This window comes from Chionomys nivalis, chromosome 2 (assembly GCF_950005125.1).
Source record: "Chionomys nivalis chromosome 2, mChiNiv1.1, whole genome shotgun sequence".
Classification (NCBI taxonomy): Eukaryota; Metazoa; Chordata; class Mammalia; order Rodentia; family Cricetidae; genus Chionomys; species Chionomys nivalis.
In genome coordinates, this window is record NC_080087.1 from 124,053,057 (window position 1) to 124,069,240 (window position 16,184).

At 43.9% G+C, this 16,184-nt stretch overlaps 1 protein-coding gene across 1 annotated transcript in view; it reads left to right on the plus strand.

Annotated features, from left to right (window-relative positions):
* Pecr (peroxisomal trans-2-enoyl-CoA reductase) overlaps positions 1–16,184 on the plus strand; it is a 24,289-nt gene continuing 8,105 nt past the window's right edge. The window contains exons 1-6 of the mRNA XM_057761702.1: positions 1–170; positions 5,036–5,169; positions 6,295–6,460; positions 9,550–9,631; positions 13,520–13,616; positions 14,974–15,084. Coding sequence (XP_057617685.1) covers positions 47–170; positions 5,036–5,169; positions 6,295–6,460; positions 9,550–9,631; positions 13,520–13,616; positions 14,974–15,084 — 714 coding nt within the window. The 5' untranslated portion in view covers positions 1–46. The remainder of the gene's footprint in view (positions 171–5,035; positions 5,170–6,294; positions 6,461–9,549; positions 9,632–13,519; positions 13,617–14,973; positions 15,085–16,184) is intronic.

Sequence of the window (16,184 nt, forward strand, 5' to 3'; positions counted from 1 at the left end):
AGTGCTCCGCTCCCTTTCGGAACGCGGTGACAGACGCTCTGCCGCAATGGGGTCTTGGATTAAGGGTCAGAGCTGCCTAGCGACCGGGTTGCTGCAGAACCGAGTGGCCGTGGTTACCGGCGGGGCCACGGGCATCGGAAAAGCCATCTCCCGGGAGCTCCTGCACCTGGGTACGTGAGCAGGTCTCTGGAGCTGGGCACCCAGAGCTAGGGTCCGCCGGAGTCTAGCTCGGGTAAACTGGGTTCAGAGACAGAAGTGGGCTCTGTTGGGGACGGAGAGAGGTTGTTAAGCTAAGAGTTGCAGCGCTTGATGAAAGGGAGGCGTTCTTCCCAAGAGCCAGAAATATTGGTAGGTGAGTCACGAAGTATGAAATAAAGGGCCTTAGAACCAAAGATCTGAGTACTGCGCCCGAAGTAGGAAATAACCAGACCTTTGAGAACGTGCTGTGGAATTGATTGTGTCTTTGTAAAGGTAATGCATTCAGAATGATTCCTAATTCCAGACACACACACACACTAAATGAATACATGTCGTAAAAAATCAATGTGTTTTATGTTTCAAAGTTGCTAAAAGACTTTTTTCTGGGTTTGGGATTGTAGGGGTTTTGGTTTTTGATTTTTGGATTAAGTGCTGAGAATTGCACCCAGAGCTTGGTTCTTGTTCAGCTCGTTCTAGCACCGAGACGCGTCCCCAGAACTCTTTTTTTAATTTTTTATGTCTGGCCTTGAGCTCATTCTGTAGTCAAGGCAGCCCTTGAACTTTGACCTCCTGCTCAGACTCCTGAGTAGCTGGAATTGCAGGCCTTCAACACCAGGATTGGTTTAAGAATAGACTTTTACATATCCTAACACAAAGAAATTGTAAGTATGGAAGGAGATGTGTCTGATTTTATCATTGTATAGTATGTAAAAATACCAAAACATCAAAAATGTACGTAGTAAGCGAACAATTATTTGTCAGTTAAATGCACAAGACCAGCTGTAGTGACTCCTTTAATCTCAGCCCTCCAGAGAAGAAGCAGAGGATAACCATGAGTTTCGGACCAGCTGAGGCAATATAGTGAGACTCTGTCTCAAAAGGAGAAAAAAAGAAAAGAAATGGTCCCAAGAATTGCTTTAGTGTGAAGCTGGTTGGTTGTCATTTTTTCTTAAACAACTTCAGCCTTGAGTTTAACCATTCTCCCTGTTTACACTGACAAGTTGCATTCACCAGTGTCTTTTGGCTGCATGTCTCTCAAAGGTGTTAGCATGTCCACACCTGCTAACCCCCTTGGAACACCCTTGGCTTTTGTTCTGAAGTCACCTCCCTTGTTCCCACTTTCCACATCTTTGTTTGCTTTCATCACATTGGCCAACATGGTTTAATCATTACTTTTGCAAAATGTCACAGAGTTTATCACTGGAAGATGAGGAAACAGCACAGCTAAATTCTGTACCATCTGTGTCTGAACTGAAGAACAGATGGGCGGGAATCAGTTACTGAAAGTCCTGAAGAGAGTCTAGCCATCTCTAGAGCCATACCAGCCCAATGTGCCTGATCCTGGAAGCTAAGCAAGGGCCTTGCCCAATTAGTACTTGGAAGGGGAAAAATAACTAGTCACTAATCATGAGAGACTGTCTCAAGAAAGTAGGCTGGTGCTCATTATACGTATTTTGTTTTGTTTTGTTTTGTTTTCAAGACAGGGTTTCTCTGTGTAGTCCTGGCTGTCTTGGAACTCACTCAGTAGACCAGGCTGGTCTCGAATTCAGAAACCTTCCTGCCTCTGCCTCCCAGAGTACTGGAAGTAAGCCACCACTGCCTAGCTGATTTCTACATATATATTTAAATCCCACAATACATTGTTAATTTTTGTCCTTCCCATGACCCTTTAAGTCAATCTGAATGGAAAGAAAAAAAGTGTGTATATTCACAAAATTACCATTTCCAGTTCTTCTGATTGTTGTAGCCTTTGATAAGTTTGTTCAGGTAAGTAATGAATTTTAGTCATTTCTAACCCCCATTGTTCTCTCTCATCTCCCCCCTCTCCTGAAAGCCTTGTCTGTGAAATAGATTTACCCCCTACTTTGATGTCTTTGTGTGTGTGTGTGTGTGTGTGTATATGAGAGAGAGAGAGAAAGAGGGAAGGAGAGAGAGAGAGAGAGAGAGAGAGAGAGAGAGAGAGAGAGAGACCTATTGAGTTTAATTGTGATTGCTTGATGACTTGATGAGCATGGGTTAGGGGCTTTTTATTAACGTACAGGCAACTTACCAGTGGTTACAACACTGAAGAAAATTGCTCCGCCTCCCTCAGCCACCACTGACTTGCCATAGTACGCCAGGAAGGGGTAAGGCCTCATGAGCACTTCTTCCAACCCTGATAAAATGTTGAAGGGCCCAGTCTTGTGCAGGTCTCTGTGGGGCAGCCATAGCTGCAGGGAGTTCCTGATTGGATCCATCCTAGACTTGCAGCTTCTCGTGCCGTTTTCCTTCTGCTTGACGGACGTCTTTGGACTGACTGGTTGATTTTTTTTTTTCAATGAGGGTCTGCTCTGATGATGTCTTCCCGTTTGGTGTGTGTGGCTTTTGCTGTTGATCCCGAAAGGATGTCTCAGTTTGAAGTTATTTGGTTTGTTGTTGTTGTTGTTGTCGTCTTAGCACTTTGCTTATCCCACTGTCTTCTGCCTTGCTCTGTTCTGGAAAAAAAAAGCTCAACCTTTGTTCTTACTGTTGCTCTGGGCATCATGCATTGTTTTCCTCTAACTGCTTTGAAGATTTCTCTCTTTGTCAGTAGTTTTTGTTTTTTTTTTTTTTAGATTTATTTTTATTTTAAACTATGTACAGCCGGGCGGTGGTGGCGCACGCCTTTAATCCCAGCACTTGGGAGGCAGAGGCAGGCGGATCTCTGTGAGTTCGAGACCAGCCTGGTCTACAAGAGCTAGTTCCAGGACAGGCTCCAAAGCCACAGAGAAACCCTGTCTCGAAAAACCAAAAAAAAAAAAAAAGAAAAAGAAAAAACTATGTACATGTGTGTGCGTGAGTGTGTGTGTGTGTGTGCGCGCCTGTAAGTACAGGTGCCCTTAAGAGGCCAGAAAAGGGCTACGTATCCCTTGAAGCTAAGGTTTCGGGTAGTTATGAACCACCCAACATGGGTGCTGGGGAACTGAACTTGGGTCCTTTAAAAGAGCAGTAAGTGCTCTTCGCCCTTGAACTGTCATCTCTACAGCCCCATCGGTGCTTTCTTTAGGCAATATCATCAGTGTCAGTTCTGGAGTGGTTTCTGTTAGTTGACGTCTCTCTTTATGACCGATTTGAGCCTTGTTGCTGCTGGCTATTTTTATAGTCTTATAAATGTTTTTGAGCTCCCCTTCCCCACCTCTGCCCCTCACTGCATGCAGCTTGGTTACTCAGAAATAGTTTGATACTTCCAAAGAGTATTCTAAAATTACAAGTTGATCCTGGCAGCCTCTCTTGGCTAGTGTTGCTTCACTGCCAAAGTTGCACCTTTCACCCGGTGAAAGATTTGTTTTAGAGGTCAGCAAAAAAATCCTTCCCTGGAATCCTTCCCTGGCTCATTTTGAAGAGTCCTTTCCCCAGCCTGTTTCTGCCCTCCCGTGCACTGATCTGCACTGACCTGGATGAGATTCAACCAGGACTGTAAAATCTCTTCACCTCTGATGCCCCTATAACCCATGTAGTCAGCTGCCTAGCCTCCTTGGAATCCCAGCGTCACTTTTACCACTTCCAGAGACTTCTGGGCTGAGAATGAATCTATTCTGGGCTGCAGTCTGGAAGCTCTCTTCAGGTGGTAATGCTATGTACAGTCTGGGGGTCTTGACTGGGTTAGTTCTCTCTACCAACTAAAAAATTTTAAAGGCAGGAAAATCTCGAGTGTGGCTGATAGCAGCAGAGACATCTCGCCCACCACATGCAGCAAACACAGAGAAAAGGGCTCGGCAGAGCAGAGAGGGAACTCAGGAAGCCGAATATTCCAGTCTCCTCTTGAGGGCTAGAGTTCTTTAAATCTCTGAAGAGTTTTCCTCCCCTAAAGTAGAGTTGGGTCAGTCTGAAAACAGATAGGATGATTGATTGGCCCTAACTGTTGAGTAACATGTCCTGACCCTGGTGTAAACCCGTTGAGCCAATCCGTCAGTGGGGGCCTGCTGGCAGGAGAAAAGGCCCACAAGGCCTTTGTTTTAAGCTGCCAGGCTTTTGTCTCAAGTCAGGAGGGTGAGGAAGAAGCCAGCCAAAGTTCACTACCTTTATTGCCTCGCCATGGTCCTCTCCTTTGTCTGTCTGCCTACCATGGAGTCTGCCTAACTCCTGGTCTTACAGTAATATGGTTTATTCATAGGTCTCTCTTACACCTACTCTCTCTCAGAGGTGGCTGCTCATTTTTAGCTCCATGGCACTTGATATTCAATATTTCAAAATAATTGTTTCCTGTGTTTATTCTCGTGTGTGTGTGTGTGTGTGTGTGTGTGTGTGTGTGTGTGTAGGTTATCATCTAGCTTCTCAGTCATTTCAGGCTAGAGGGTGAATTCAGTTCCTGTTGTTACATCTTACCCAAACCCATCCTAATTCCTCTTCCACCCCACCGTCTTTTACAGGAATACACAAAATAGTGGATAGCTCTATGCCCTCTCCCCAGACAGGGTTTCTCTGTGTAGCCCCAGATATGCTGGAACTCACTCTGTAGACCAGGCTAGCCTCAAACTCTCAGAGATCCACCTGCCTCTGCCTCTCAAGTACTGGGATTAAAGACATGTTCTATGGACAACTTTTTATTTATTTATTTTATGTGTAAGTGTGTTTTGCCTATATATCTATCTGTTTATCATGTATGTGCCCAGTGCTTATGGAGACCAGAAGGGGGAATCGAATCCCATGGAACCAGAATTACAGCCAGTTATGAACTGCCATGTGGATGCTGGGAATCGAATCTGGGTCTTCTGGAAGAGTAGCAAGTGCTCTTAACCACTGAGATATCCCTCTAGCCCTTTAATTTGGGCAGCTCTGGGAAGCTCATTTCCCTCCTCTCTGGCTGCTTTCTCCTTAGGGTGTAATGTGGTCATTGCTTCCCGGAAGCTGGACAGATTAAACGCTGCTGCAGATGAGCTAAGAAAGTCCCTGCCTCCCTCCAGCCACGCTCAGGTCACTGCCATACAGTGCAACATCAGGAACGAGGAAGAGGTAAAGTAAAGATGGCTGCACAGCACAGTTACTCGTTGCTCTTTGCAGAAGTTGGTCCTAACCCCAGCTGATGGAGGAGGGTCTATGTGTTACTTTCATTGGTTAATAAAGAAACTGCCTTGGCCCTGATAGGACAGAAAATTAGGTAGGCAGAGTAGACAGAACAGAATGCTGGGAGAAAGAAGCAGATTCAGGCAGTCACCATGATTCTCCGACCCGAGACAGACGCAGGTTAAGATCTTTCCTGGTAAGCCACCTTGTGGTGCTACACCGATTACTAAATATGGGTTAAAGTAAGATGTGAGAATTAGCCAATAAGAGGCTATAGATAACGGGCCAGGCAGTATTTAAAAGAATACAGTTTCGGGGCTGGAGAGATGGCTCAGTGGTTAAGAGCATTGCCTGCTCTGCCAAAGGTCCTGAGTTCAATTCCCAGCAACCACATAGTGGCTCACAACCATCTGTAATGAGGTTTGGTGCCCTCTTCTGGCCTGCAGACATAAACACAGACAGAATATTATATACATAATAAATAAATAAATATTAAAAAAAAAAGAATACAGTTTCTGTGTAATTATTTCGGATAAAGCTAGCCGTGCGGGAGCTGGCCGCAGTCCGCCACTTCACATCACTACACCCAGCTGTACTTAAAGGTGATGAGGACCACAAGAAGGCAGATGTGTGTGCTCGTCACTTAATGAGCTTCTAACTTCAGAAGGAAGGATGCTGGAGCAAGAAAGGGGAGCTGAACAAGGATGTGCTCTCATTAGACCCTTTAAGGCATTTCTTAGTGTTCTTTTTTTTTTCTGATTTCATCACTATTGTTTAAGGTTGGTACTTAGAAATTAATACTACTGAGGCTTGTGTGCAGGAGTATCTTGGTGACTCTTTGGTGTATCTTGCTATCAAACTTGGAATGTTGGCTTGTGATTTATGAGTATTGTACAGTGGTAAGTTCACACTGGGATTGGGGGTTTATTTTTGGATGGCTTTATGTGTTTGAGTTGTAGTATTTAGAATTAACATGCATTGTTAGAGTCTACTAATTGCTTTATATTTCTAAAACAAGCGACTGTGTCACATAGCAGGTTAGCTATTAAACTTGTGCTTTCACTGTTTCTTCAGGTGAACAATTTGGTCAGATCTACCTTAGCTAAGCATGGTAAGATCAACTTCTTGGTAAACAACGGAGGAGGCCAGTTCCTGTTTCCTATTGAAGACATCAGTGCAAAGGGATGGCAAGCTGTGATCGAAACCAACCTGACAGGCACTTTCTACATGTGTAAAGCAGGCAAGTGTCTTGACATCCACAAAACAACAACAACAAAATGTGTCTTTAGTGAGCAGTCACAGGGATGCTGGAAGAGGAGGTGTTAGGGACACAGAAGGCGCGTGTCAGTAACACTTGACCCATTTGTAATCGATCTGGTACCTTATCAAAATTCCTTATATTTATATTTGTGATATTCCTATCTTATATTTGTGGTCTGTGTCTCTTCAGAGATTTGTTTTTATTTTAGTAGCATGTATGTTTGGCTGAGTGTGTGCATGTGCAACATGGGTGCATAGTTGCCCCAAGGGGCCAGGACAGGCATCAGATCCCCCGTGACTGCACTTAGAGGTAGCTATGAGTCACACTGTGTGGGTGCTGGGAACAGAGCCTGGATCCTCTGCAAGACCGGCCAGTGCTTCCCCACTGAGCCATCTCTCCAGCCCATGTCTCCTTCAGCTATAAGTTACGTAGTGTGGGTATTGAATCCTCTGAAGACCGGCCAGTGCTTACCCACTGAGCCATCTCTCCAGCATGTGTCTCCTTGGTTTGATCTGAATCTTTTTCAAAGATCCATGTTCTTTAATTTTCTAAAAATTAATGCTATTTTTTAAAAAAATTAATGTTAGGACTGCCTAAAATTAATGTGTAGAATGCCCCCAAATCCAGGATTCCCCTTGTTATGGTGATTTAGTTTAAAATCTTTTTTTTGGGGGGGGGGGAATTACCTCACTTTTGGGAATGTGTACTTCCAGCACCTTATGCCTGCAGTGCTGCACTGAAGGCTGTTTCGTTATTCCTGGTTCTCACTACACCTCATCACTGATTTGAGATTCTGTGAATATGTTAGATAACTGTCCAAATGAAGCTGTACAAAAGACAATCCTTAAAATCACATGCACAGCCTGACTCACGCCTTTAATCCCAGTCTTGGGAGGCAGAGGGAGGAGGATCTCTGTGAGTTTCAGGCCAGCCTGATCTACAGAATGAGTTCTGGGACAGCCAGGGCTACACAGAGAAACCCTGTCTCTAACAAAACAACAACAAATCCCACATAAAATTAAACGGATATATTTGCTCACTTGGTGGCCTAACTACAGAGAAGGGAACCCTCTCAAATGACTGTAACACAGTGCATTTACTGAATAGTCCTAGTGGGGTGTACTTTATAAGACAGAAAAAAGAGAGGAGAAAAGGCTCAAAGCGATCTGAGGCTGCTGGTGGTGTCTGTATTTTTTATAGAGGTGTTGGTCCCTTCTGGCCTGGCCTGGTGTGTATGCTAAAGAAAAGAAATAAATTGTGCTAGTAAAACTGAGAACTGAACTTTTGGCACAAGAGAAAGAATGAATGGCTGTGGGAAGATGACCCCAAGTGGATCTCCTTTATGACTGAACTAAACTGGAGGTGTCAGTGTGGGGTCATGATAGAGTTTTTATTGAAATATATATTTCTGACTGTTCACTACGAAAAAAAAAAAAACAAATCACTAACCCACTGAGGGCTCCTTCAAGGGCACTGTGGTCTCTGAATGGAATTGAGGCTTTGCAAAGAGATTTGTTACTCTCAATTTGGGGAAGGAAATGTGCAAGAGAAGCCTAGATTAGTTTGTCACTTCAAAATTTAGAGAACTCTGCCAGGCGGTGGTGGCGCACGCCTTTAATCCTGGCACTCAGGAGGCAGAGGCAGGCAGATCTCTGTGAGATCGAGGCCAGCCTGGTCTATAAGAGCTAGTTCCAGGACAGGCTCCAAAGAAACCCTGTCTCAAAAAACCAAAAAAAAAAAAAAAAAAAAATTAGAGAACTCTGGAGTATGCAAAAGGATTCCATAGATACTTTCCTCGTAGTCCAGGCTGACCTGGAGACCTGGAACCTGCCTTGTAGCCAAGGTTGGCCTTGACCTCCTGACACCCTTCCCACCCCCCCTCACCCCCCACCCCCCTAACCCCCCACCCCACCCAGCCTTAGCTTCACAGGTGCAGAGATCCAGGCTTGTGTCAACACGCTGGTTCCAACAATAATCCTAAATAGGCTTTTGTTGGCCAAAAATGGTATATTTTGAGCCTTACTGGGAAAATTGTGCTTTGCATTGAGATAAAGCATTATTTTTAAATCCATGAATTCAGACTTATTCTGAGGAAGTCATAGCTACTTTTTAAAAAAATTTATTTTGAGACCGGGCGGTGGCCTTTAATCCCAGCACTCGGGAGGCAGAGGCAGGCGGATCTCTGTGAGTTCGAGGCCAGCCTGGTCTACAAGAGCTAGTTCCAGGACAGGAACCAAAAGCTACGGAGAAACCCTGTCTCGAAAATCAAAAATTAAATAAATAAATAAAAATAAAAAATAAAAAAAATAAAAATAAAAATTTTATTTTGTGTGTGAGTGCTCTGTCGGCATGAGAGAAGAGGACATCAGATCCCATAACAGAGGGTTGTGAGCCACCATGTGGGTGCTCAGGGCCCCTGGAAGAGCAGCCAGTGCTCTTTACTGCTGAGCCATCTCTCCAGCCCTGCAACAGCCACTTTTTGAAGGTTGTTAGGATGTCAAGTCATTTCTTTCCAGGGCTAAAAAAGGGAAAGAATTTTTTTCTTCCTTTTTAAATTTTAATTGCAATTTCTCTCTCACTCTGTGTATGTAGTGTGTGTGTGTGTGTGTGTGTGTGTGTGTGATGTGTGTTTACAAACATGCATGTGAAGGTCAAAGGACAACTTTTGGGAATGGGTTCTCTCCTTTCACTGTGGCTTCCTGGGATCAAACTCAGTGTTTTTTCCACTAGTCCATCGACCAGCCTGTGCCTGTTTTCTGCTTTTCATATACACACTGTACAGCAGAGAAATGGATCATGCTAATAAACAAAGGAAATCTCCATTTTCAACTCCCTAATGAATAATTGGGTCTAAGACAACACTCGGGAGGCAGAGGCAGGCAGGTCTCTGTGCATTCGAGGCCAGCCTGGTCTACAGAGTGAGTTCCAGGACAGCAAGGGCTACATAGAGAAAAGAAAAGAAGACGTCAAATGTATGCTAGAGCAGGATATAATAAATAAATATAAATATAAAGAAATAATCAACAGGACACTGTTTAATAGGATTGTCGTTTGTCTGTGTTGTGCAGTTTACAATTCCTGGATGAAAGACCATGGAGGATCTATTGTCAATATCATTGTCCTTATTAACAATGGGTTCCCAGCAGCCTCGTAAGTATTTTATATATATATTTCTCTATCTCTATGTCTTTAGATTTTGTTCTCTGAATGAGGGGCAGTAATAGGAAATGTCTTAAATCAATGGTTTTACCCCTCTAATAAGTTGCAACCCAAACTTTTAAAGTAATGTTACTATTAGTTCATAGAAATGGTCATACAGTATATTTTGATCATATTCATCTCCCATTTCCTTTTATTTAAACCTTAAAAAAAAAGTGTGTTCTTGGAGGTCAGCATCAGGCATCTTCCCCAGTCCCTCTCCACCTTATTTTTTGACACTGTCTCTCATTGAACCTACAGCTTTCTGATTCAGCTAGAATGGCTGGCCAGTGAGTCTCTGGGACCCTCCTGTCTCTGTCTCCCCCTCCCCCTTCCTGGAATTGCAAGTATGCACTGCCATGCCTGGCTTTTATGCGAGTGTGAGGGTCCAAACTCGTGCCCTCAAACACGTGCCCTCGAGTGGCGAGCACTCTACCTACCTGCCTTTCCCCTGGTTACTAAGAATGCACATACAGAGTAAGGTGGCTCTATGTGCTAGTTTGAATAAGAACGATTCTCATAGGTTTATATGTTTGCCTGCTTGGTTCCCCAGTTAGTGGAACCATTTGGTAAGGACTGGGGGTGTGGCTTTGTTGAGGCAGTGCGCTGCTGGGGGTGAGCCTGAGGTTTTGTGGAGGTATACATGTTTCTTATGTACCTGAAATTCATATTACCTGCAGGTCCTGTGTCTTTCCTGGCAACTAAATGTTACAAAACTAGCTGTCACTGTGGGAAATAGCTTCTTTGTTAAATTGTGAAAATTAAATTGATCTGGATTAATTTAGATGTGAACACCATGAATATGCCTGTTTGATTTTAGAACTACTAAATTGTAACTCACAACAGAAACTCAGAGTCATTGTCCTCCAAATTCTGAGGGGTTGTATTACTAACTAGCTTCTGTACAAATAACAAGTTGACTTCCTCTATGGAAATTTTAATAACACACTTACTTCCTATATTATTTAGGACTCCTTCAGTTGTATAGAGTATGGGTCACTCTCTGTTTCTCTAACATACCTGGCAGAGATAGCATCTTGGAGTAAGGGTTTGCTTTGACTCATGGTTTCAGAGCGTTCCATTCATCGTAGTGAGCCAGGAAGCAGAGAAAGGAGGGTGCTGCTATTCTACTTTTATAGATTGGTATTCTTGCCTCTTGGAATGGTCCTGCCCACATTCAGGGTGGTTCTTCCCTCTCGCCTCCCCATAGTGAACCCCAGTGAATTTTCTCAGAAAACATCTTCAGACACAGTCAAGATTATGCGTTACTAATCCCTAAGTGCTTATTAATCCAATCAAGCCGACAAGCAAAGTTATTAGCTCTTGACTGCTGAGCCATCTCTTCAGCCCACAACCCAAATTCTTTACCCAATGAGATATATGTAAGGGGGGGAGAGACAAAAAGAGAGAGAAATAAAGTATTTTTCAGATGTATTAAATTGTTGGGGGAGGCCGCTTGTTCGTTCCTGGCTGCCCAGACTCCTGAAATAATTAAACAGAAACTATATTATTTAAATCACTTGATATGCTTGGCTATATTGCTAGCTAGCTCTTATATTTTTTGGTTAACCTATTTCCATTAATTTGTGTATTGTCACATGGCTGTGGTTTAGCAGCAAGGCTCCCACACGTCTGTCCCCGGCAGCTTCTACACGGCTTCTCCCTGACTTTGCCTTTTTTCTTCCAGCATTCAGTTTAGTTTTCCCTGCCTAGCTCTATTCTGCCTTGCACAGGCCCAAAAGAGCTTCTTTACTAACCAATGGTATTCACTGCATACAGAGGGGAATCCCACATCATTAAATTGGAAAGAATTGATTGTCAAACAAGTTGAAAGAAATTCTTCATCACTTAACTACCTAATCTGTCTTTCCCTCCCTGATTTCAGATGCTTTTGAGTGGAAAATTTCCCCTAGTTTTCTATGCTAACTTTTCCACATTAAACCATACGCCACTTTGGTCTGGGATATTATTTATTATGCTGTACATTAGAAATTCTGAATCATGGGTGGTGGTGGTGCATGCCCTTAATCCCAGCACTCGGGAGGCAGAGACAGGTGGATCTCTGTGAGTTCAAGGCCAGCCTAGTCTACAAGAGCTACTTCCAGGACAGCCAAGGCTACAGAGAAACCCTGTCTTGAAAAGCAAAAAAAAATAGAAAAGAAAAAGAAATTCTGAATCACATCACCTTTTTTTTAAAAAGGGATGTGTGTAAGGTGAGTGTGTGTATATGTGTAGGTAAGCGTGTGTGTGTGTGTGTGTGTGTGTGTGTTTCTCTGTATTATGTTTTTGGAGTCAGGGTCTCCTGCATACCAGGTGACATTATACTTGATATGTAGCTAAGGGTCATGTGACCATGTGCCACTCTACTTGGTCTGTGTGATACTAGGTATTGAATCCGGGGCTTCATGTATGCAGGGCAAGCACACTACCCACAAAGCCACACCCTTGGCCCATTTCTACATCCTTCATGAGCCCCTGAATAGAGGCAGACCTAAAGCTCTGTTTGTTACTGTTGAGACAGGGTGCCTGGCTTGTATGTGTGCTTGACATGTATTCCTGGCCTGACTGGAACTTGCTATGTAGACCAGGCTGGTTTCATACTCAAAGGGATCCAACTGTTCTGTCTCCCAGGTACTGGAATTAATGGCATGCACCACCATGCCCAGCTTTTTAAATTTTTAAAAATTATATTTTTGCGGGTTTTTTAAAAATTAGGTTTTGTTTTTTTTTTTTAATTTGGGGTATACATTCACCACAGCACACGTATGGAGGTCAGGGGACAACTGCAGGGGCTGATTCATGTGGTGGCGCAAATGAATGCAGACAGATTATATAGATATATACAGCTTTAATAAGGAAATAGACTTACAGGACCACAAGTTCCCGCAGAGTACTGGAAAAGCGGAGCAAAAGAAAAAGGGCTGCTGGGCTCACGCCCGGCAGCTTTATCCGTAAACATTAGCCCGAGGCGAACACGCCCCCAATGGGTGGGGCTATGTCCCTACAGATTCTCTCCTTCCACAATGTGGTCTTGGGATTTGAACTCAGCTAGTCAGGCTTTGTAGTGGGAGCCTTTAACTGTTAGGCCATCTCCACAGCCCAAGACCTCAATCTTCTGAACCCTTTATTTGGAATTCTGTTGATAAATATAGCCAAATACATGAATTTCACATCCTCTATTATTGAAATTATATACAATATCCGTATACTTGTCATTAAAATTACCAATTTGGGGCTGGCAAGATAGGTCAGCTGGTAACGGAGCTTGCCTCTAAGACTGAGGACCTGAATTGCATCCTGAGTTCACATGACTCTCACAAGATATCTATCCTCTGCCCTCCATACATGTACTGTGGCACGTGTGTGTGTGTGTGTGTGTGTGTGTGTGTGTGTGTGTGTGTGTGTGTGGAGAGAGAGAGATAGAAATTATTTTCCTCTGTAATAAAGCGTTCATCAATATATTCCTCCCATGCACATAGCTTTTGAGAGACACAGCTTATGCAGTGTGTTCTGTAATTGTGCCTTGGCTTTGATGTAGATGTAGACATACCCAGCTCTCCCTCCCTCCCTCCCTCCCTCCCTCCCTCCCTCCCTCCCTCCCTCCCTCCCTCCCTCCCTCCCTCCCTCCCTCTCTCTCTCTCTCTCTCTCTCTCTCTCTCGTGCTGGGATTAAAAGCGTGCAACAACCCCGCCTGGCTCAACTCTTTAAACAGAGACCAGATATCACAGAGACGCATAACAAACACGGTCTTGTGGAGTTCTCAAGTCACTAATATGCTTGTTAAGTTAGTTTATGAGAACAATGTTCAGCAGAAACTGATGATAATGCTTGTCTTTAAAGGCACTCCGGCGCTGCAAGGGAAGGCGTTTACAACCTCACCAAATCCATGGCTCTGGCTTGGGCCAAAAGTGGAGTAAGGATCAACTGTGTTGCTCCTGTAGGTACCTGTTACAGGCGAAGTCTGTTGGCAAACTGGGCTTCTCTGGTTCCTTGTGTGTTGTGGATAGCTGTGTTATCAGTGACAAGATAGGCAGTACATCCTAGCAACTGTGTAAATATACTATAAAAGATGACTTTGGACATAGGTGTCCTGGCTGGTGTTGTGTGTCACCTTGACACAAGCTAGAGTCACCAGAGGAAGGAGTCTCAGCTGAGGAATGCCTCCATGAGATCCAGCTGTAAGGCGTTTTCTCATTTAATGATCAATGGAAGGGGGCCCAGCCCATGGTAGGTGGTGTCATCGTGGGCTGCTGGTCCTGGGTTCTATAAGGTGGGCTGAGCAAGCCAGGGGAAGTAAGCCAGTAAGCAGCCCCCCTCCATGGCCTCTGCATCCTGCCTCTGGGACCCTGCCCTCTTTAGTTCCTGTGCTGACTTCCTTCAGTGATGAACAGCAATGCCTCAGTGAACTCTGAGTTCAAGATTAAAGAGGAAATTTGATGCTGACCTTTGACCTCCATATGCACATGCACATTCATGTAATTCATACACACACTCAAAAGTTAAAAAAAAAATTAAAAATTAAATTAGCTTTCTAAGATACATACATAAACCTTGGATTCTGGTGTGGGTTTTTTTTTATTTCACTTTAAATTTAGAAACTGAGAAAATTCTGTACTTGCACCTCTTACCTGGTAAAGCAGGCCTGCTCACAGGAAGATGAACTAGAAGCCCTAGGTCCTTTGTTCCTGCTCAGGTGCCCCACTGAACTACTTGCATAAACATGTTCTTCAGAAACCACGTCTTTCACAAAAAAGTCCAAGACTTAGCTGGTTATTAAGGGGAGAAGGCCTCCCAAGTGGCCAGTCAAATGCTCTGCTTGTAGATAGCGGTTGTCTGGACCCCCTTTGACAGTTCCGAGAAAAGTTGACTTAGAAACATTTCTCTTAGGGCTGGAGAGATGGCTCAGAGGTTAAGAGCACTGGCTGCTCTTCCAGAGGACCTGGGTTCAGTTCTCAGCACACACGGTGGTTCCCAACCATCTATAGTGAGATCTGGTGCCCTCTAATGGCCTGCAGGCACACATGCAGGCAGAACACTGTATACATAATAAATAAATCTTAAAAGAAAATGCTTATCTTTTCTGTTGACATTTGGTTGTTAGTCAGTGTATTCCCGACACCTGCTTGTTGCTGTTGTTTGAGCCTTAGAGAGGAGCCCAAAGCCTCAGGCATGCCAAGCAAGTGCTCTACCTCTGAGTCCATCCCCAGCCCTTGGTGACTGACAACTTCATTTTCTCCATTTCATCTCCTTCCTGTTTTTTGTTTTTGTTTTGTTTTTTTTTTTTTCTAATACAGGGAACCATTTATTCCAAGACTGCTGCTGACAACTACGGTGAATTGGGACAAAGCATGTTTGAAATGGCCTTTAACACTATCCCAGCTAAGCGCATTGGAATCCCCGAGGAGGTGATGTATATGTCTGGTGCTGATAAGAATGACTTGAGAAATGTGTGACATTTGGAACCATTTCTCCTGTGCTTTGGGCTCTGGGAAATAACCTACTTAGTTGTTCTCACTGCTGACGGCAGGATTTCCTCGGGCACAGCGGTGACGAAGTTAAAGACGACAGGTTTTCCTGTTTCTTGCTCCTCTGCAGCCACATTGTTTTATCACCTGCAGTGTTGGTACAGGCAGCTTTAAGCAAGCCAGATAATCACAGATTCACGAAGTTTAAGTACATGAAAACCAATAGCTTTTTCCAATGACCCAGAAGTAAGCTCAGCTCTAATGGTGGTGGGAGAGGGGGAGAAGGTTCTTACTGAAGAATGAAAAAAAAAAAAAAGGATAAATAAAGGATGTGGGGCTAAAGAGATGGCTCAGCAGTGAAGAACAAGAACTGATCTTCCAGAGGACCTGAGTTCAATTCCCAGCAGCTACCTCAGATGGCTGTCAGTTGCCTGTATGAGGATCCAGGACCTCTGGCCTCTGCAAGCAGGCACCTTCACTCACGCACACACTCCTACACGCTCACTCACACACACTAACAATTTTATTAATATTAATAATATTATATATTATATATATTTTAAATAAATACATGTCTTATTTCTTGGTGGGAGAATCAGTTTTATTAAAAAGTTTTTTTATTATTATTTTTGCTGGGCCCATGCCTTTAATCCTTTAAGTATGTAGGAGGCAGAAGCAGACAGAGCGATCTCTGTGAAAATGAGGCCAGCCTGATCCACATAGCAAATTCCAGGCCAGCCTGGGCTACCTAGTGAAACCCCATCTTCAAAAAAAAACAAACAAAAAGCAAAACAAAAAACAAAATTAAAGTCAAATGACAAAGTTGTAGGGTCCAGTAAGATGGGTCAGCAGGTGAAGATTGATCCCAACTCCCACAGGTTGTCCCTTGACTGCCCCACAAACAGCAGCAACACAAGTGCAGTGCCCCTGGAGGCCAGAAGAGGGCGCTGGATCCTCCAGAGCTGGAGTTTACAGGGCATCGTGAGCCACCTGACAAGGGTGCTGGGAACCAACTCAGGTTCTTGACAAGAACAAAAACA